General features: G+C 35.8%; 1 protein-coding gene across 2 annotated transcripts in view; it reads left to right on the top strand.

The window, feature by feature from the left end:
• The window catches only part of LOC135835650 (synaptogenesis protein syg-2-like), a 494,360-nt gene that overhangs the window by 424,599 nt on the left and 46,762 nt on the right, over nucleotides 1-22,999 (top strand). For both annotated transcript variants that reach the window (XM_065350008.1, XM_065350007.1), the window contains exons 5-8: nucleotides 1,223-1,426; nucleotides 1,661-1,806; nucleotides 6,737-6,881; nucleotides 21,436-21,566. In XM_065350008.1, coding sequence (XP_065206080.1) covers nucleotides 1,223-1,426; nucleotides 1,661-1,806; nucleotides 6,737-6,881; nucleotides 21,436-21,566 — 626 coding nt within the window. The remainder of the gene's footprint in view (nucleotides 1-1,222; nucleotides 1,427-1,660; nucleotides 1,807-6,736; nucleotides 6,882-21,435; nucleotides 21,567-22,999) is intronic.

The raw sequence follows: 22,999 nt of genomic DNA, 5'->3' as shown, positions 1-22,999 counted from the left end.
AACGGTTTGAGACAGTTTCCAATCGATTTGGCATGTCGAAAATAGGATATATCCCAAATTTCAGCTTTCTTGGTCAATTTGGTAAAATTTCGAGTTTTCCCCTCATTTTTGGCCTAAAGATTTTCAAAAATTCACCAAAGTACCTAAATAGGGTCACTTTTTTTTTGAGGACAAGGGCTAAAAATGTTCCTTAGGACTCCCGCTTGAAGAAAAAAGTTCTCCCGGAGGATCGACGGGGGGGGGGGTGCAATAGATCCTAATGCGGGCTCCTCGACAACCTTTTGGATGAATTTCGTACAATTTGATGACTGAGAGTAAGCCTTTAAAAATTCGTTTTAAAAAAATCGAAATTAACGAAAAATTTGTTAGAAAAATCAAAAAAGAAGAAGAAGACCCAAATCAAACAAAGGAAGAATTATTTGTTTTAGTTTTGCTTTTGCATTTGGCTTTTTGTTTCACATACATTAGTTTCTGTTTGAGTTAATTGGCAATTTAAGCAGTTGTAAGTGGTTTTGGTTATCATTTAGTTTTTGGTCGTTGAGGCCTATTAGAACTTGAATACGATTGGATGGCGAAAATAACGATTTCTTATCAATTTTATGGCACTGTTCTATACATCAAAAATTCCATTTTGAAAAAACTCATCCTAGATTTGTTCTCAATGAATTGGAATCATCGATCAACACCTTTCTCGCGATTATTCTGATCAAATCCAAATTAATATTTTTTCTCTGAACAAAATGAGTGAATTTGAATAGTTTGATGAACCAAAGTGCTGCATAGATCAAACTATACTCGAAATGATCGGTTCAATGTCTTCGAGTCTCTTCCCTCCCTCTCCTCTTCCCCTCCAAATTTTCTTATCCAGTCAAATTCTCTTTATTTTGTGTTAAAAGTTGAAAAAATATCTCAAATCAAAAAATCACCTAAAACTCTACCGTGGCTTTTTTCCAATGCATGTACCATTTTTATGGATTTTTCTGGTCCCTCTCCCTTTCCATACATTTCCTACCTTTCTGGCTATCTCTCTCTTATACAAATTTTATATTCGATTGGCATATTCTCGAATTGCGTACACAAACTCGCGTATATAACCTACTACCTCGAAACATATCTTTCTCATTCCCCCTCTCTCTTTTTCCCCATATACCTTACATGCAATATATGTTGTATAATGGAAGGAAATATCTAAGTGGCATATTTTTTCTCTTTTTTTGCGCAGGAAACCCGGAACCGACGGTACGATGGCTGATGAACGGTAAAGTGGTGGACGAAGAATACGAGCAAAATGCCGGCGACGTCATCGAAAACCGATTAACTTGGTCCGGCGTAACTCGCAAAGATTTAAATTCCGTTTTCACGTGCCAAGCGACCAATACAAAATTGACTGACCCGCAAGAAACCGGCGTAATCTTAGATTTAAGACGTGAGTAGAAATTTAAAGAAGCCGAATTGTACAATTTTTTTTTTTAGTTACTTTTTATGTGTAGTGTACACAAAGTACATTTATAATGGAATACGTTGCTCTTTTTTTATATATTTTTATTTCTCTTTTTTTTGTGTACCTAGTTAGTAATTGAGGGGGGCCAAGGGAGATTCTTTTAATGGTATAGATTTTGCGCGCGTTTTAATTGGGGAATTGATTTTTTTCTTTCTGCAGTACGTCCACTTACCATTGAATTGTTCACAACTGATACACCTTTAATGGCTGATCGAAGGTATGATATTACTTGCGTATCGACTGGATCCAGACCACCGGCCATTATCACTTGGTATAAAGGCAATAAACCGTTGAGAAGGGTGAAGGTAAGCGAATTATAGAAACTTATATGTACCATTAGTTTTATATGCAGGTTGCAGTACGTCCAAAGTCCCTGAGGTATGAGCTTATTTCACCCTCAATACTGCGTTAAATTCACGCGCTGGTTAAAAGAATAAGATGTAAGCTATATAAGAATTTATAGGAATGGAAACGAGAAAAGAAGACGAAAAAAAAAAAATGTCAAAATCACAGTCAATTATTCGTCGAAGCGTGCGATAATTTACGCTTTAGAGGAAAAATTTCTCTCAGTTGTTGAAGATTTCGTTTTGTTTACAAAATTGATAACGAGACCATGTGCCAGTTGTCGGGGTTCGAGCGAGAAAGAGGTCGAAGGGGTGCGATAAGAGCTCGGCCAAGCGTAGACGACTTCGAGAGAGGGTAACACAACAACAAGGAAAAATTACTTTAACGAAATTTAAGATCCGTGTAAAAAGAAATGAACTTAAACTTTTTACGAAGTTCAAACCGTGAGTTATACGAAAAGTTAGTAATTGAAGTACACGGGCAGAATAGTGAGAACGTGAAGTGAATTTTGTGCAATATTTTTAACGTGTGTAGGCCGACGATGCCTTTTTTTTTTACACATCGTCGAAGAAATACTGAAATTTTTCTCGTCTAGGACGTTGATCAATAACGCTTTGTTGTATTTTTGCTACATATTTTTTTTTGTTGTGTTGTTGGCGTGCATTTTTAAAAGAGGGATGTTGACTTTTTCATTATAAAAAATCAATTGTTGTTTACCTAAGGATTTTTTTTAACCCTCTAGAGCTGAACTTTTTCTAATTAGAAGTCAGCGTCATCATCGAGTATATGCTAACAATGAATGCATAGTGTCACTTGGTGTATTCTCTGCTTTTTTTTCGGGGGTTTGGATGTTTAATAGGAAAAAAAAAGAGAGGATATTTTCATTTACCTTTATTCGTGTTCATTAACAATCATAAATGGTATATGCGAGAGCTTTTTGTTAAACTTTTCTCTATGTGCAGGGTTTTGATCATTGTTTAAAAATTTATAGTCGATGATTTTCGAAGCGAAAGCTTTCATACGAGCGAGTTTTTTTTTCAACATCTAAGTACTCTCGACATATTGAACATTTTTTTTTTTTTTACACACAGCTTTCGAATGTGTACTGAATTATGTTTAGTGTGTACTAGGTACACGAAGAATATAGCGTAAACAAGCCAGTTTTTTGGAGAATTTTCGCAGCACACTTTTGAAGCTATTTAAAATGGCAACAAGTTTAGCTATTTATATTATCAAAGTCTTAAAAGGGCTGTGAGTTATTTAAAAAGTTTTCGCCATGATTTTGAGAAAGTTTTTTTCTTCTTGTTCGTAACCCTCTTTAACGAGCATATCAAGCTTAATTAATCAGATTTTCAAGATTTTTACCGATGAGCAAGAAAACGAGGGTTAGCAGGTAACGCTTTTGTACCTGATTTATCATTTTTTTCTCTCTGTGTTTCCGGCGTCGTACGCGAGGCGTTAACTAATAATCATTAATTTGACTTTTGAACTTGTTTTAAGAAGCCATGCCATGCCATGCCACCGTATTGCTGGAAAATTTTTTTCCTTCACGTTAGCTTATTTTTTTTACTGGCAAAGTTTTATTAACGCTTCGAACAACGGAAAAGAAAGCTAGTTTGACAATTTTAAAGCAGCGGAGGAGAGAGTTTTTTAACGTGAGTTTATCTGTGAGGTTTTACTCTATGACGTGCTTTGAGCTAAATTAATAATCGATCGAAGATGGTAATTTGTTGTTTTTTTTTCTTTCATTCTTTTTTGAAGAGTTGATGAAAAGTGAACGAGGAGACGAAAATTTAAAAGAATTCGAGTTAAGGGAATAACGAGTTCTCTTATCAAGTCCTCAAAATTAAAGTACTCTTTAGAACAAAGTACAACGATTACTGCGTTGTCGAGAGCAGCGTGTAACTTTACGGTTCATGTTTTTCTCCCCATATGTATGTAACGCAGTTGTCACGTTTAAAAGACTCGTCAGCTGTGTGCAGTTTATCTGATAAGAACAACGACCACTTGGAAGTTTAATTCTCTAAATGCATAGGTGTTGATAAAGTTGCATAAACGAGTACTTGGACGGGTACGAGAGTTGATAGAGTTGCCTGATACGCGCCTTATTATAAAAGAAAGAGCTAGCGTATTTACGGCGAACTGCGTATGCAACTTATTCAACGTCGCTGATGGATTTGCGAGATATGGTTCAAGTTGAATGAAGTTGTTTACAACGAATTGAGCACCGAGAGAGTATATGAAGTTATTGCTCCGAGAAGTGGAATGGAAATTATTGTCTTTGAGAAACGAACATTTTTGGCTTTAGAAATGAAATTTTATCATTTCAAAGAAAGAAATTTCTGCTTGAAAATGGAATTTTTTGCTTCAAAAATTGAATTCTTAGTTTTCAAAGATGAGAAATTTTTCATTCTCAAGTCTTAACACAAAAATTGTTCGCTCCGAAAAATATTTAAAATTTTTTACTCACAAGGTATCTATGAACAGGTAGTGAAAGTAGTGAAAAAGTAGTGAAAAAATGTCCTTCAAATTATTGAAAAAAACAATGTTCATTTTTGAAGAAATTGAAAAATACTTCGTAGACAAATTGTCCACCCATTTCAATTTTTTTTTGAAAATTTACCTGTGAAAAATTTGACTTTTGTTAATTTTTTTAAAGTGTGGTGAGAGGGAGGGTTCAGTGGAGAGCTTCCTGAAAATTGGGTTGAAAAAAGTAGTGAAAAAGTAGTGAAAAATAGTAATTTTTTCAACAAAAAACATCAAAAGATAGAAATTTTCCTGCTTTAAAAATTGAAATTTTTTACCTTTAAAGATTTTTAGTTTCAAAGTGGAAATTTTTGCTCCAATGATTGAAAATTTTTGTTGCAAAAATTACGATTTTTCCCCAAATTGAAAAGTTACTCCAAAAATAAAAATTTTGGCTCCCATAAATTAGACATTTTTCACTCCTAAAATTAAAACCTTTCATGTATTTCCAAAATGAAAAATGTTTCATCTTGGAGATCGAATTTTTTCGTTTTAAAAATGGGAAATTTCCCCCCTTTAAAAATGAAAATTTGTTGCTTCGAAAATTTAAATGTTTACCTGTTCAAAATTGAAATTTTTGCTTCAAAAAATGAAAGTTTTCTGTTCCAAAAATTAAAATTTGTTAGGTACTTCAAAAATTTAAGTTTTGTACTCTCAAAATGGACATTTTTTGCTCCTAGTCCAAAGAACAAACATTTTTGTTAATTTTTGCTCAAAGTAGGTAAATAGAATTTTTTCCGTTGTGTGAGATTTAAATCGAGTTGATAAGGTCAAGTTTTTTAATTAGGTCTAAGAATTTTTCAATTTCGGAAGGGTCGTCTGGTATGAATAGGGATCTTTCATCTATTTGTACTTTGTAGGTATAGTCTGTGCTGATGTAAGGAGGGACAGTGAAATAGTAAGTGTTGGACAGATATAAGTTCTGACAGGCAGAACTGGCATGTGCAGGGGTTTGGGGCCTTTTTATAGAGGTGGTTGTGGGTGATTTTTGTATGGGCAATTCTCAATCTGGTTATAATGATTTCTTCAAGTCTATTTAGTTGAGATAGGTTTTTCCAAGGCTGAGTAGTTTTTTTGTGATGAAAGAGCTTGTTTGATGTTTGGAGGGACCAAAAGTGTTGCCATTTCTTAAGTGAGTTTTGGGTGAAGATAGATTTAAGGTCGTCAGCTGTGATGATAAATGTGAAAGGAGAAAGAGTAGTGGCAGATTTTGCATTTTCATCTACAATTTCATTTCCTGTGATTTCAACATGGCTGGGTATGCATGCATAAACTGGATGGAGAAGTTTGAATTTTGTAAATCAAATAGAGTTTTATGAATATTTTGAATTAGGGGGTGATCAGAAAATAGATTTTGGATAGCAGTTAGTGAGCTGAGGGAATCACTCTGAATTAAAAAAGACTTATTTTCTGATTCATAAGTGAATATATCACAGAGGCAGTGGAAAATAGCTGTGAGTTCGGCAGTGTAGATTGAAGATCAGTTATGGATTTTAAAATTTGAAATTTTATCATTAATAGAGTAGGCATACCCTGAATGAAGTGTTGGTATTTTTGATCCATCTGTAAAGCAGAGATTGAATTTTTTGTATTCTGATAAGAGTTCAAGATAGTTTTGTATTACTACTAGTGGAGAGTGACTATTTTTTGAGTAGTTAATAAGTTGTGTATTGACTAGAGGAGGATTGAGGAGCCAAGGGGGATATAATATTGGTTTTTGAATGAGTGTTTTAGGATTGATTTGAAGATTATTCAACATTGTGATGAAATTAGAAATGGATCCTTCTACATTCTTGCTCTCAAATTAAGAATTTTGAGCTTAAAGATGGAAATTTTCATTTCAAAAATTAGAAAATTTCCATCTACATAGGATTGTTGCTCCAAAAATTGAGAAATTCCTGTTCCAAGGATTGAATATTTTTGTGGAAAATTTTCGTTGTGAAGATGAACATTTTTGTCTCCATTTGAAAAGTTACACCAAAAATTTATTTTTTCACTCTCAGAATGAGAATTATTGCTCCAAAAATGAAAATTTTTTACTCAGGCTGAAATTTTTTTCATTCAAAAATGAGCGTTTTGTTTCAAAAATGGATACTGAAGAGAGGATGAGAGGGGAGAGGGGTTAAAATGGTCTAATCGAAAAATTTGAGGTCTCACCCCCAAAGTTTTGCTTTGAGTTTGACAATTGATTCGAATGACACAGACTCTTACTCGTAGATCGCTTACGAATCGCTAATTTGAAATAATCGTCACCCACACGCCCACACCTCGAACAACATAGGCTACTCGTATTCACCACAAACTCATCAGTCTCCTTCTTCGACACGATTCTAATCATAATTCCGTAATTTTTTCGCTTCACAGGAGGACATCCGCACGAACGTAACAAAAAGCGAGCTCAGCTTCATACCATCAACAGACGACGACGGTAAAACAATCACTTGTCGTGCTGAGAACCCAAACGTGACCGGATTGTTTCTGGAGACGCATTGGAAAATCAGCGTGATATGTAAGTAGAAGTACACTAAATAGACACCTTGCGTTGCGAAAAAAATCCCCCCTTTCTTCTCCAGTCACCCTTCGCGATGCAATAATTTACCGTACAACCGCCGCCAACGTGCTATCATGTAACACGACGACGACGATGAGAAGGTCGTAAAATACGTAGAATTCGAGGGGCGTCGTTTTTGGCCGTTGTAACGATGAAGGGTTTATACAAAAGTTTCGTGCTACGTTAGCAGGCAGCAGTGAACGTGTAGCAAAGGCGATAAATAAATTAAAAACGAGGTCGCGAGGTACCGGCGGAGGCAGTGTCGAGATACTAATTTAATAATTTCACTTCGCCAGCACGTCTGATAGAATTAGCTCGCGTTAAAGAGTAAATTAAACTCGGTTAATAAAAAATCGCGTCCTGAGGTGTGACCTGCGTAGGTGTATCTACCTGATTCGTGTATTTTTTGTTCCTCTTTTCGATCCTTTGGTCGGTGCGAATTTATCGACTTGAGGCGATGAACCTACTTTAACTTGTTGCAGGAATTGTGGTGCATAAGCATATGCTGCAGATGTTTGTCTGACTGAAATGAGAGCATAATTAGTAATGTATCTTAATAGTGACTGAACTGGATGAAAATTACGACTATAGAGGCGAATAATAAAAATCTATGGAAGTGAATGAGTATATTATTGAGAGATTAATGGAAGATGAAGATTGACTGAGATCTCAGGTTTTACCGATGATGATACTTTTATTAGGTATACAACCCAGAACAGTGTTATAGTCTAACTACATATTTCTATTCAAATATTCATTTTTGAAAAAAGTAAAACATTTGCAACCTCCCCTTTCTGGATACAATAAAAAGAGAGGAGTGGGTTTTCATTTTTTTTTTAAATTCAAACATGTTGATATTTTTTAATGTTTTAAACAAAGTGAGAAAAAAAAATTGATGTGCTCACTGCTCATCATTTAACAATATTTCAATCCACCAAAAAATTCTCTCAAAAAGAAATAAACCCCTTACTCCTTTCCTCCCAATTTTTAAGGAAACTATTCTTGAATAAATCTACAAGTAAGTACATGATTATTCAAATAAAACCCAATGTACTGATATCAAAAATGTAGAATCTCCTCATCACGAACCAAAGTTCTCATAAAAAGTTGGACAGAATTTATAAATTCTGCACAGAAAATCTACAAATCTTATTTTTGAACTATCAAAGTAATTTGGTAAAGGTTTCGAGCACTTCTAAGAGCTTTCATCAAATTTTTGGATTTTCATATGTAGGTAGTGGAAATGCTGAATTTCATTCTGGATTTTTTTTGCCATTTCTCTAGAAACTGAAAAATCTTGAAATATGCTCAATGCTTTAAAAAAGCTCAAGACTATCACAAATTGACCGGGAAGTTGAAAAATAAGGCATGAACCTATCAAATTCATCTTTCTATCTCAATCTTATCAAATTCTTATTCTTTTCATGGAAAATGAACCAGCCCATTTGAATTTTTAAAAATTCTTCAAAGTTCGAAAAATTAAATTCAATCTCCGATGATTTGTTGGTGTATTTTGGATGTTCTTTCAATTTTTCACTACAGTTTTAAATATTCTCCATCATAGGTGGAATACACTTGATGAGAAAAATTATCATATCACATTGCTTTTCAGCATAATTTTTCCACTTTCAAAAATGTTAACTAACGATAACTCTTGGAAGACTAGAAACTTTCCATAGGTACCTGTAACCCTTAAGCACACCTCTAGAACGCTATGTTCCATTTTTTGCCGAAAAATCCTCAAAACGATGCTATTTTTATCATCTTTTTCTCAAAAGGGTCGTTTGTTCCTTTGAGGAAACTCAAATTCCATTTCCAAAATTGTAGGTTTCTTAATAAAATGGCCAAAAATTGTATATCCAAACTCATCACCCTCGAATTAATAAAAATTATTTTGTCGTAACATTTTCTAAATTTTTCAAATATTTTTCAAGAGTGATGAAAGGGTCTTAGGGGCACTGAGGGTTCATATCCCAAAAATAATAGGATATTTGCACACTCAGTATTCTAGAAAACTCGACACGCTTAGCACCTTACGTCAAGTTGGATTGTTTCCTATTTTGAACATGGTAAATACGTTGATGAAGGGAGGGGGGGGATCGTCACACAGGTCGGATTGAAAAAATTAGCCAAAATTTGGACTCAGTTCCTTCGAATGGGTAATAATCGAAATGTCACCTCAATTTTGAAATTTTTCAACTTCAACTCAAATTGGAAGTTCATATTGTGCCCTCAGAGGTGTTGACAAGATTCCGTTTTGAAAATTAATTTGTTACAAAGAAAGGGAAAACTAGTCTTGGCTGTAATTTTTTGCAACCTTTCAATTTTGGTTTTCTAATTTCTCTAATTTTTGCTCATAAAAAGATAAAGTTTCAATTATTTTTGTTGTTCAACATTAAAATCCTAATTTATTCTATTCAAAACTCCTCACGTAGATTGACTCCAAATTCCATCACTCTCGAGATGTGAGTCTTTCAATGTTGACATTCCTGCAAAAAAATCGCATAATCTGAACGGTCTCCCTCCCCTCGTCATACCATCATCCTCCTTCCCCGAGACGATAAAATGATATAAAGGGGGGTTTTCAATATACCATCGAAGGGAATTTGTGAACAAAATTGTGTGTAATTGGACTCAATTTCTTGATTCGAGTTTATTGTACGGAACAGGTCGACTGTTGTACATATTTACGGCAAACTGATTAGGCAATTTTATTAACATCTTTCGTTCGTGTAAATCAAGTCAAGCAACTTTATTCCATCTCATTAAAAATGAAGTCCATGTAGGTAAATATTGCGTCATTCCCCAAAATAGAACTATCGAGTCTGGAAGATTAGGACGAAAATCATGATGGTTATTTTACAAGGTAGTTCGAGGTGAACTCGTGAAGAAATACTGGGAGCAAAATCGTAAGTGAGACTTTATTCTTGGATCGAGTGGATTTGATGCACCTCTTCCACCTTCTCTCCCTCCTACGGTCGAATTTATTGAATATGAGTATGACCTGGTGACTATTTAAAATGCACCTCATTCAAAAGTGGGATGGAAATTCATTTCCTTCATTTTTTGAAAATATTTTTCTGTTGAAAAATGTGGATTGCTATTCACTATTTCAGTCTGGAATACGATGCAATCATCGCTTTCATTAAATCTGCTAAAATGTGCAACCTCGAGACGCTGATTTCTCATCTTTCAAACTCATTAGCTTTCGAAGAAACTTGAAATATAAGGTGATTTTACAGCTTATCCAATCGACGTAAGTTGTTTAAAAAAAAACAACAACAACAAAAAGCTTCTCTTAGTATAGATGGGGAGAAAAACGTCGAGTAAACAGAACCCGCGCAGACTGCCGAGAAACCAGAAACGTGGGTCGAGAAATTGATTCTATTTACCTTACTCATCGACATACCTACCTTTTTGTTAGATGGGCGAGCTCGTTTTAGAAATTTAATTAAACCTTTTGATGTCGTCGTGTTTCATTCGGCGATAAATGCATCGACGTTGTTCGTCAAGTTGAACGCAAGAAGGTCCCACCTGCACCGCTCGTACGCTGCTAGTGCCATTTATAAAGTATATAAGGTATTCTAAAAACGAAGACAGCTTTGTGTCTGGTTAAGATTATCAGGTAGTTGGATCCTCGCGTTGGCTGTTCGCGGATATTCACCGTGTGCCTCGTGCCTCGTATATACTCGCTGGTCGTAAATCAGTTGCATGATTAAGAAAAAGCAAGTCAAGGAAGAGAGTCGTATATTACGAGAATAATTATAACGATTCCGCAACCCTCAATACTGGTAATAAATCTAGAACCGGGTGTCGGATACCCCTCTTCTCTTTCTCACCCTTTCTCTTCATCGTAGGTATGTACTCGCACCGCCGGTACTACTGGTATCCACGTATATTTCAAAATACTGCCCCGTACACCGATATAACTAGCCCGAGAATTGTTAAAAACATAGCAGTCCGGCTGAGAAACGTGGAGGGGGGTGGTGCTCGGTGAAATGTAAATTGTAAACCATTGCTTTTATATTCAATTAGAAGAAATATAGGTACGTTCGCGTTAAACAAAGACAGCTCGAACCCTGTTCCAGTTCTCGTAACAACGGTAATTAATTTATATTTTAGAAGGAATAATCATTCTCGCGAGTTAATTAATTCGCCAGGTCGATTTTTGGCATTCTTATGTATAGTTATTCATTTGACGCGCAAGAAAAATAACCAAAGGGGGTTTCTCAGACTCGCAATGAACAAACTCGAATACATAATAAACGAGAGAATTGTTTTAAACGCGAATGTATTTTCTTTTTCTTTTATTATGAAAATTTCATCGAGATCGTTTCGTCTTTGGCGAGCCTACGTGAATTTTTCTCATTTCTTACCCCCGCATTTTTTTTTGCCCGCGATTGGTACGAGACGATGGTCAATTCAAAGGGTTTAGATATCAGCGTGGGATGTACTATAAGTGTAGGTTTTGTATTGATAAGAAATATCCCGAAACTCGATGCATATTTTTTGGTAATACGTTTTCGATAGCTGCTATCGAAGAATGATATAAGGATTTTAAAGTCTTATATCATGACGTCATTCGGTGTGAAAAATTGCGCCAGGTCATTTTTTCCCTTTTTTTTCATTTCACGCGAATAAATTTAAGCGTTACCAAATTTCGAAGAATTCAAAGGTCAAGATGTAAATTCAAATTTTTTTCTGTGTGAAAAATATCAGCTTTATAATTCCAAAGCATAAAAATTTTTTTGTTAGTGAAGGACATCATTATACGGTGAATATTTTTACTGTACAACAGATTTTCAGAAATGAGATTTCCTTATTGTGATGGTGAATTATTCATGCATATCTAAATTGGGTTTGAAATTCCTTTTTGATATTTTCTAAGATATTTGTTTACATTTTGGAAAGAAAAAATTGATTAAAATATGACCCTAATTTTGAGAAATTGAGAAAAACAGCAACAAGAAAACAAACAAAAACTGACCTATCTTTGTAAATCACGAATACTGAAAAATAATTAATTTGTTATCGAGTTAATGCGAGAGATCTTTAACGTGATGAAAAGTGCTCCAAAATACCTCCCACGCGCAGACCTTATTACTTCCAATTATACTATACAAATTAAGTGAATTTCAATAGAAATATCCCTATCGACGATACATACGCTTTCGCCAACATTTTCGTCATCTTTTCGCCTTGATGGAAGCGAAAAGTAAGGTTTTCGCTACGCTGAATTCTGAACCAGTTGGGCGATACCGAAATATAGACGATTCGCGATGGTTTTATTAGTGGCGGCAGCGAATACTTAGAAATTCGCGATCGTCAACTTGTTTTTTAATGCTGATTTAACAATAAAATTATCTCACAGCGATTCGCTGTGTATTCGTTACAAATATTCGCCAACATTTGAGATGCGAGGTCACGTCAACATCCGGTTGGTCGCTGGTCTTACCGATAATCTATTAATAACTCGCATTCTTCAACTGATTACCCAACTGTCGAACTGGTTTTATGTTTTACAGCATGACAAACATCCAGTGGTCAGTTTAGTCAGTTATGAAGTTGATGTAAACGCGTGTTGTAACGATTTTCGGAAACGTAGTGTTAATTTTTTTTTTGTATTTCAATCAGTCTGCAATGTGCATGCTGTGCTATAGTGTAAAAGTTTAGTGCAAGTGTGTAATATTGTGTAGTGTAAAAGTGTATGCTAAAAGTGTAGTGAAAAAGTGATTTTTAACAAAAACAATAACTGTGCATACATGTGTTTCCCTAATTACTTGAAGTGAAAATTGAATAAATGTTTCGCCATGGCACCTCCTCTCTGGGCCAGTGGCTTCCCTCTCCCACCCCACCCCCATTTGCACCAAGGCAGGGTTAGGACTTCAAAAATTTTTGGTTTGAGTGGGACAAGTGCTTGTGAATTGGACTGTGAGGGATCGATTGAGGTTAGTGTGTAATATACCTGTGTGATAGATTGAAGTGGTTGGAGGTTTTTATTAAAAAAAGAAAAAGGGGGAAAACGTAATTTTGGGGTAGGTATTTTTCTAGGTAAACGGTAAGCGAAGTGTTCGCGAGTCACTGGCGATTTCGCCAGCGGTCCGGCAATCATTAGTGGCGAATTCGCTAGTAATTCGCCAAGTCATATCTCACAGCGAAACGAATATGCGGCGTTTCGTCACCAAAATATAGGCGACTTTCTGAGACTGGTACGCCAGCGAATTCGCGTATGAAATATCGTCGATAGGGATGCGGCGTAGTCGTTTACGTGGTGAAGCTCCTTTCGCCGATTAAGCAATTTATCGAGCATTCGACTATGGTTATTCGCCTACTAGGAATTTTAAAGGGGTACATTAATCGAAGGGCATCGTAAATAGGCAATTTATCCAGCTTGTGAGTGATGATTTGCGTACTTCAAAGGCGCGGAATAGAAGGTGTACGAGACAAATTGTAACTCATTTTTCAACGTTTCGCTGTCTCTTTTCCCCTCTGCCCTTGATTTCTTTTAGAGGAAAGCTTAATACGGAGGATAAATTTTAACTATCATCGTATCGAGGGTGATTTGAAAATTGCGTGATTACGATAATAAGTTAAATTGGACTATTGGCCTTTCGCAAACGCGAACAGAAGCGTGAATATGAAACAAAAAATTGAATAAAATGAGAAAGAAATATGTAATCGAGTATACCTACCGAGTTTTACGAACAGGTGCTCAATTTGGATAGTCAACTGCAAATTAACACGTTTCTACGATCACGTGATATGAAATAGGTGCACAAAGGTAATTTAGAAATAATCGTTTATCATTTTTTTCTGGCATGACTGCTCTACTTACTTATCTATGTGTATGCGTTGGTAGGTACATACCTACTATTTGGGAGAGTCTTTGTACTTTCCCCTAACTCGATCATTTCTAATTGAAACAAAAATTGTTGATATTTTAGGCTCACAACAAGATACTCGTATCGATAAGTCACGTCTCACTAATCCTTGTCACGCTGGCTTTGAAAAATGAAACAAAAAAATTGTTGAGTTAGGCCCTATGCATTGGCAGACTTTTAAAAACTTGGAAAAAATGATCAATTTCTGATATAAAAATACTTAAGTACCTACTCGATTTTACAAAGTTTTGTCTGCGTTTTAAGAACTTGCAAAAAATTGAAATAGGTTTTTCTTAACATTATGTGGGATTTTTAAAAATTTTGAGAAATTTTTCGTCTGCTTCAAAACTGAAGATAATGTTTGATAAATTGTTGGCGATTCTAGATGAATTTCTGCCTACTAGGTAGTAATTTTTGGTAAATTACTGGAAGTTCTTTGGTAAATAACCGGAAATTTTTAATTAATTGCTTCCTAGTAATTATTTGTAAATTTCTGGTAATTTTTTGGCAAATTACCAGTAAGTAACTTTTTTTTTTGTAAATTACCAGTAGGTAATTTGTCTGTGGTAAATAGCAAAAAATGTCAAAAATTGTCATGTGATGAGGTGGCCTGAAAAATTAGATTGTGATATTTGAAAAAAAAATGAATTTGAATCATCACTTAATTTGGGAATGGAAAATTACCTACTTACCTAAAATGAGTACGCGAATTTTCAAAAAAATATTCAGAGATGTAGATAAAATATCAAAAAGTCAAATTGATGAAAATTTGTCATAAAATTCCATTACTTAAATTTTTTTATGCTTCTCTTTCTCAAGTTGTTTCGAAAACATCCACCAGAAGAAGATAAATTAATTCCCTAAAACGCAGCATTTCATTAATTTTTTTTGACATCATTGACAGCTACGAAGAGAAATTTTCTCATCATGAAACACTGGAATGAAAGAGGCTCAAATAACGAGAGGGTTTTCAACTTCAAAGAAATCAATTTTAGAATTTTCATAATTTCAGTTGACGTATAAAACTGTATACCACTTCCACGAAGCATCAACATTTTCCAACCAAAAAAATTTTTTACTGTGATTAACTTTCAGAAGGTAAAATTTTATAACAAATTTCTATCAACTTGAATAGGTAATTGTTTTGAGGAAATTAGGTAAGTAATCTTAAGATTTTTCTACCTTTCGAAATGAGTGGCAGCTTAAATTCAATCCCCTCCCCCGTAATATTCAAGTCCAAGTTCTCACATGAGTGCTGCAGCATTTCTGTTCTCATTCCATATCGAAAAAATGTAATCACGAAGTTTTGATACGCAATACGCATAATTGATCATTTTCCGATTTTCACGAGTTGTACCAACAGCCTAAAAAAATCCTTACAAGAAAATTAATCCAAGCAAAAAATGTTGAGTTGGGCAAAACTAAATCGAAAAAACAGTTGAAATGCATTCTTAGATATTTGGTGAAATTTTTGAAAATCAAATTTGGGCCAAAAATGCAGAAAAATCTAATTTTTACCAAATTGATTAAGACAGCTGAAACTTGATACTTGCACAATTTTCAACTCCTCAAATCAATTAGAATCAGTTCTGAACCGTTTTGAGCAATTCTGGAGCCTGTAGTAGATTTTTGAATGAAATATTCACCAATTTTCCAAAACAGGTTTCTGACGGTTGAAATCGTAAGTACATATAATTTTCGAAATACCTGGCAGTGCTATTTAACCAGTGCCTAGAAGAAGGAAAAATCCCGGATGAATGGAATGATGCTGAAGTGGTTTTGATTCATAAAAAGGAAGACAAAGCTGATATAAAAAACTATCGTCCATTAAGCCTACTTTCCAATATGTACAAATTATTCACAAGGATAATTACCACAAGGCTAGCAGAAAAGCTTGATGAAGCTCAACCAGATGAACACGCAGAATTCTGGAAGGGAATAAGAAGCACAATTGACCATATTCATTCATTTTATGTGCCAGATCATCGAAAAAACCAATGAAATTAGAATGCCCTTATGTTTATCATTCATTGATTTTGAAAAAGCATTTGACTCGTTGAAAATGGTGTCTATGATGACAGCTCTTGAAAAGATTGGAATTGATCCTGCTTACCTGCGTGTGATCGAGTATATCTACAGAAATGCTACAGCTTCTATTACAGTCAATGGAGAAACAGCAAAAATAAGGCTCAGAAAGGGAATAAGACAGGGAGATGCCCTCTCACCTAAATTGTTCACAGCCACACTCTATAACAGCATCAGAGATATACCATGGGGAGGAGGAGGACTGGAGACCTCTGGAGAAAAATTGACCCATTAGCTATATGCTGACGATGTGGTGCTGATAGCACAGGATATGGACGAACTTCAGGGAATGCTGGACAAGGTGACAGATGCATGTCTAGAAGTAGGACTGAAAATGATAAAAAGAAGACTAAGACTATGTGCAATGGGTTTGTAACTGATAAAAAATGTGCCTAGCTGGAGGATGATGAAATTGACGAAATGGTTCATGGATTTGTGTACCTGGGCCAAGATATGACAATGAATAACAACTTCAACAGAGATATATCCAGGAGAATAAAGGCATCATGGGCAGCATACTCGAGGCTGCGAGGAATAATCAGAGAGAAGACAATACCAATATGTCTGAGAAGGAAGGTGGCCAACCAACGCATCATCCCAGTAGCCTCATATGCTAGTGAGACATGGGCATTGACAAAGAGGCTGGAAGATTGAATTGTCAAGATGCAGAGACGCATGGAGCGATCGATGCTGGGGATAACACTGTGAGACAAATGGACAGTGGAGAAAATTTGGGAGACCACGTGGATGACGGACATCATGGAGACAGCTAAGCGGAGTAAGTGGCACTGGTCTGGTCATGTTGCCAGAGGGGGGGGGGGGTCAACGATGGGTGGTAACGACTACTCAGTGGAGATCAGACAGAAAACGTGCACTGGGGAGACCAAAACGGAGACGGAAAGATGAGATATGAAAATGTGATGGAGGATGGTGGAGTACAGCCCAGGACCAGAGCTCGTGGAAAGAAGTTGGGAAGGCCTTCATCCAGCAGTGGATTGAGAAAAAGGGCTAAAAAGAAGAAGAAGAAAAAGAAATCTGATTTTGTAAAAATGTTGTACAATCGCTCGAATTGGTCGCTATATAAGAGGCACCAATCAGATTTATGCATGCTGAGGTCAATTTTCATGTTTTTTGGGGGGGGATTTGGGTACCATTTTGTGAAAAATACAACTTTGGTCATGTGGGTCACCAAAAAGTACCAATCACTCTTATACGTAAGTACCTACTTCTACTTGAATCAATTTGAATGGTTTTTATGGAACCTTTTAAAAATCTGGAATTTCCAAAATGACTTGGAACCATCTTCAATCAACTCAGAATGTTGAAATTAGGATATAAAGTAAATTTCAGCTTTCTGATTTCATTGGGTAAAATTTTGTACAAATCAACTCTTAAAAATCTGCAGGAAGTTCCAGAACTCTTCGAAACAGTTCGAAACCATTTTAAATCAATTTGAAGAGTCTAAAATAGGGAATAGATACCATTCCACCACCATTATCGCACCTCGATGCATTGGCACTCTTCTATCACAAATTGTGCATCGCAGCCCTCGCCAGTACTACAAAAATCGTTAATAAGTTGCCTACACACAACTTGGCAGGAATCGAATCGATCTCCTTAAAAATACTCGACCACGGTCCAAAATACATTTACGCTACATAAATTGCCTATACTACCCCGTTAACGCTTCATAAGTCACCTAGGTCGTATTTCAGAGGGATAACGCTGATCTGTATCTAAACCGCTGTTCTCCTTCGTGTGAAACGTTTTATCGAACGATAACTCTAAGAAAAAATATACTTTCATCTAATTACGTGCGGATTCGGTCGACCATACGTATATACGGACACCGTTGACCGTTTGAATTTCGCCGCGTCAACGAATTTCACCCGACGTTACGAGCAGTGTAGGTAGGTACTACTCGTACTACTACTATAGGTACCCGCTTTCATAACGAGTTTTTCTTTACGAACGTGGAAATTTCTTGGCCGAGCCGGGCAGACGCGTTACACCGCAAAAACGTGCTAAGTATCCAATTTGTTTAAATCATTTCATATACGAAAACGAGCGACGCGCGCGCTACTGAATGGTCAGGAAATTCGCTAAGTTCGCGGATAAAATTATATTTTATTCAGACACATCGTGCAAGTTTTTAAGTGTTGCGAAGTTTTTCATTAGAAATGCGCTTTCCTTTCCGTTGCTCTCGCACGGTCATCACACGGTACCGGGTTTTTAAAACGAATCGCGTTGCATGACTCGTGAATACCAACGATATACATTATGTGTTTTTCGGCGAGAAAAACACCACCGAGACGGAGACATACCTACAGCAATATACCACACTCTCTAATACGATGCATAGATAACGTCTGCACGAGTATCTGAAATAAGAGCAAAGTTTGTCGTTTATACTAGTTTCCAAACTAGTATTCGGGCGTGTTCGCCATCCTTCCTCGGAACAGTATCAAGTCTGAGCCGCATATATTTTAGAACTAGGTACATACATTTATACATTTCTATTGCATGTAATTCAACCAGAATGGTGACTATAGTGAGCGTAGAAGAGTACACGTACACTTATCAGAGTCATTTTAGAAATTACATACCGTTGTCTCAACCGTTTTGACTTATGTACCACTGATCAAAATTTACCAAAAGTTATTTATCAGTAATTTACCAGAGAGTGATTAGGTACGAGTACGAGTGATTTACCAACAATTTCAGGGAAGTAATTCATCAAAAATTGCCAGTAGTTCATAAAAATTGTCAATTTACTGAAAATTATCAATAGGGAAAATGTGAAGTAATTTATCAAAAATTTCCAGTAATTTACTGGAAATTACCAATGTACCAAAAATTACCAGGAAGTGGTTCATAAAAAAAGGTCGGTAATTTACCAACAAATTATTGGTAGTTGAAAAAAATCACAGGTAATTTGATAAAAAAAATTACTGGTCCACCAAACGTTAAAAAATTGAAATTTTATCAAATTTTTAAAATTTTTTTCAGCTTTTTTCTTTACAAAAATTGATTTTAAAATTGAAAATAACTATCCGAGTCGTTAGTTATAAATCGACAATTTATTTTTTTTTTGGAAATATGAAGTGTTTGTGATCCTTGTGATCTTATATTTTTCTTGATCGTCGTGGTCCTCGAGCGAATCTTGTAAATCCTTTAGTTTTTCGATCCACGTGGTCCCAAAATAGATCTTGTGGTTTATTCGGTCTCTCTGATGCTTTTGGTACGCAGGGTTCTCGTGGTTTCTGGGGTCCTTCTGGCCTTTAAGATCCTATAGCCGTAGTCCCTTTCGTCATTGTGAATCATCTTGACTTATTTTTTATTGCTACAAGTTGATTTCGGATTCATCTCATTATACAAGTGGCACAATTTCTATACATATTTTTTTCCATTAAAAAATTTGAAAAATTGCAAAGAAGTAGATATTCTTTCGGAATCGAGTGGTAAATATTTTTAGAGCGGTACATCGAATTTTTCGGAAAACGAAAACTACCTACGGGGCATTACATTGAGAACTACTGGTATCAAAAATGACATTCTTGAGATATCGTTATATTTTTGAACAACGAAAAGTATCTTTTAACCTTATTTTTTTCGCGATGATCTACTCCTGCACCCCTTTGGACCCCTGTGCATTCAGGAAACTAAAGGAATAAGTTGTCTATTTGATTTCTTGTAGGCGTGAAGTATATCTCGTTTTACTCGAATGTAATCTAAAATATGGCAAAACAGACATGTTACAGTAACGGGAGTTGTCTACATTTCGCATGTCAAAAAATTGAACGTAATCTTTTAGCTTGTCATTTTTTTCACCTGATTATTCACGAATGTGATTAAAGGTTGTAAAATTCGCGTGTGCGTATATAATGTGCTTATAAATGTATAAACGTCGAGGCTCGAGAGTCGACGAGAGTAGGCTACACGAACGTTGTGGGAAGAAAAAGCTTTTGGAATGAATTGAAGGAATTTCGAATATAAAAGGCAAGAATGAAAAATAAATTTATAACAAAACCCGAAAAATATCCGAGTCGAGCCTGTATGAATAAAATAGGTCGAATCAAAAGGAACTTTTGCACATACTCGAGAGGGTTTCTCGTAATTTGTGATTCGAGTGGCGATGATAAAGAGGAAAGAAATGGTTTATATGTAACTCCATGTTCATTCATACAGGGTGTCCCGGCGCGGAGTAATGCCCTTTCACCAGTAACATAGGCAACCCATTCTGAGTACAAATATACGTATTTGTCTACCCTAGGATTTGAAGGGGCTGAGATTTACTCACTTGAAAAATTTTTGTATTCGATTTTGCGTGGAAATTTTGACGCTGTATTAAAAAATCACTCTCAAAAAAATTCTTTCTCGAAGAAAAATTTAATTTTTTTTTTGTATTTTGTACCTGCAACAATTTTCCTGAACTTGGTCCGATTTTTCTAGGCAACATTTTTTTTGAGAGTGATTTTTTAACGCAACATAAAAATTGAAAAGAAAAATTTTTCATGTGAGTAAATTTCAGCCCCTTCAAATCCGAAGGTAGGTAAACCTACATATTTGTACTCAGGATGGGTTGCCTATGTTACTTATGGAAGGGCGTTATTCTGTGCTGGAACACCCTGTACATTGAAGATGGAACATTATATGTAGTATACGCAACCAGATGGAGCAACCGAGTCAGGAAGCGTGTAAACTGAAATACCTGTATAAGAAGATACGAGTACGAAAGTCTCGTTGGCGAATTTAATCGTGTTATTGAATACAAATTTGAAGGATATGTGCCTATGTGGTGACAATAAGAGGATGACTTTTATCAACTTTTTGTCAACTGTTATTGGGCCAGAGATTTACAAATGGTGGGTGTCTATTTGCTATATTATTACGACGATGATGTGCGTATAAGTGTGCCCGTTTATTATATCGCCTTATATATGACGAAAATGCTGGATGCTTTTTAAAGCGATGGTAGGTATTATAGCTGTGTATGAGAAGAATGGCGCGTCATGTCATTATTTCGCGAGAGCAACCAAATAAAGGTGAGAGGTGAATTGAAATAATGCTATACAATACACCGAAGTATATTTTACGCGAACTGCGGTTTGTATAGCTTGAGAGCGAACACAGTAGAAGAGGTAATTTAATTCACCTGACTCGGGAAACGATGGCAGAGAGAATTGTGGCCCGAAGAAGGAAACGTTATCCGAGATATTTTTTAATTTGTGTTCACTGCGAGTGCCCCCCTCCCCCGGATCAACCCCACTACCGTATCATTGCGTTGCAATATTAATCATCGAAAACGTCGTTGACCTTCTCGTTGGCGCAACCCTTTTGTGTTTGAATAAATGGGCCTTATATACAGGGCGTCCTGTCCGCGCCCCCGAGATCGCTATAAACCGGAGCCGAAGGAAAACAATAATTTGTTTCCGGAAACGTATCAACTCAACGGCGGCTGTGCGATTATTTCGTGTACTACTATTAACCATTTATATGACAATAATTAATTGCTAATATTTGCGTACCTGGTTGCGTGTTCACAGTTTCGCCGATCGTGACTTTAAGACTGGGAAGCACGCTGAAAGCTGACGACATTAAGGAAGGCGATGACGTTTATTTCGAATGTCACGTCAAAGCGAATCCTCCTTGGAAGAAATTGAATTGGTTACATAACGTGAGTATAAACTGCCATAGATACTGAGACGCCATATTGCGTACAATTACGTGACGTTGTCTTAAATTAGGTATATGATTTTTTTCACGCGCCGAAGGTTTGTACGTGCGTGCGCACGAGACACGCGTGAGAAGAAATTTGCTAGAGAATAAATAAGTGAAAAAAAACACATCGCAGATTCCACGGAGGATTTTTTCGGTTGAATTACCTGAAATTTTATGATTCTCAGCAGTTATACTCTATTATTGACTTTTTGCTGGAAATATGTTGACAGCATAAATACCTGTATTTAATTTGTTTCTTCCCGCCATCCCCCCTCAATATCCCACTTCGAGTAAATGGAGCAGCCTATACAGCACAACTGGAAAAAATGCTTCAGAAATTGAAGTTGGATGGCATTTTCACTCCCCAAAAATTCAGTTCGCTTTTTATAAGTATCCAATTTTTAAAATGTCTCATTACCCAAAAATGATCTAAAAAGGTTAGTAGTGGACATTGCCTTCATTTCGAATGTTTAGATACCTCTGCTGACCTGTTAAACAAGGAGCTATAGTGCTCCATAAGTGTGATTTTTGGGCAAATGCCATCGTGATAACACCCCTCGAGAGGGTATCGTGTACAAATGAACGTGTACCCTTATTCCGAATTGGGTACTCAGGCTAACATGTACATTTTGTACTATAAAGGACATAATTTCAAGGCTCTTCAGCCGAAGTTCAGGAAAAACAGATCGCACAATGTGGGGCAGTTCAATATTTGAAATTCGCCCTCACTCCAACTTCGAGTAAAAATTCCACGGTTGTAGAATTATTCAAAATCCACCGTGTGACCAATCATACAAGTAGGATAAAATTTGGCGATAAATTTAGATATTTCAACGAAAATGTTTTTTAAGCATTTCCCAAGAATTTTGAGTACAAAATTGGGTCATGTTTTTTGGGATTCTGAAAAAAGTGGCATGCGACCTATAAATGGGTTAAAAGTTAGCAAGAAATTCAAATATTTCGATGAAATTTTTTAAAGAATATTGAAGAATTTCAAGCCGGAAGTTTGGTTATGATTTTGAGGACTTTTGTTGAAAATGTTGTCTTGCTACCAATCAAAATGGATTGAAATTTCATCAAGAAATTAAGAATTTCTATCTCAACTTTTTTGAGCACTTCTCTAGAATGTTGACCCCAACATTGAATCAGTTTTTTCAATGGATAATAATTTCTAAAAATCAACCAAATTTTTAGCAAAAAATTCACAAATGTGATCAAAAAAAATTTTGATAAAAATTATCGAAGTCTTTGCGAAATTTTAATACATTTTGATTAATCTTATGGTAGTTTTTCAAAAACCCCGAAAATCATGACTCAGCAATTTTAGGCTTGGAGTTCTTCAAAAATTCTCAAAAAAAATTTCGCGAAGTACCTACTTGAATTTTTCGC

Source organism: Planococcus citri, chromosome 2 (genome assembly GCF_950023065.1).
Source record: "Planococcus citri chromosome 2, ihPlaCitr1.1, whole genome shotgun sequence".
Taxonomy (NCBI): domain Eukaryota; kingdom Metazoa; phylum Arthropoda; class Insecta; order Hemiptera; family Pseudococcidae; genus Planococcus; species Planococcus citri.
The sequence above is the reverse complement of the archived record's forward strand: the minus strand, read 5'-3'. Positions and strand labels throughout refer to the sequence as shown.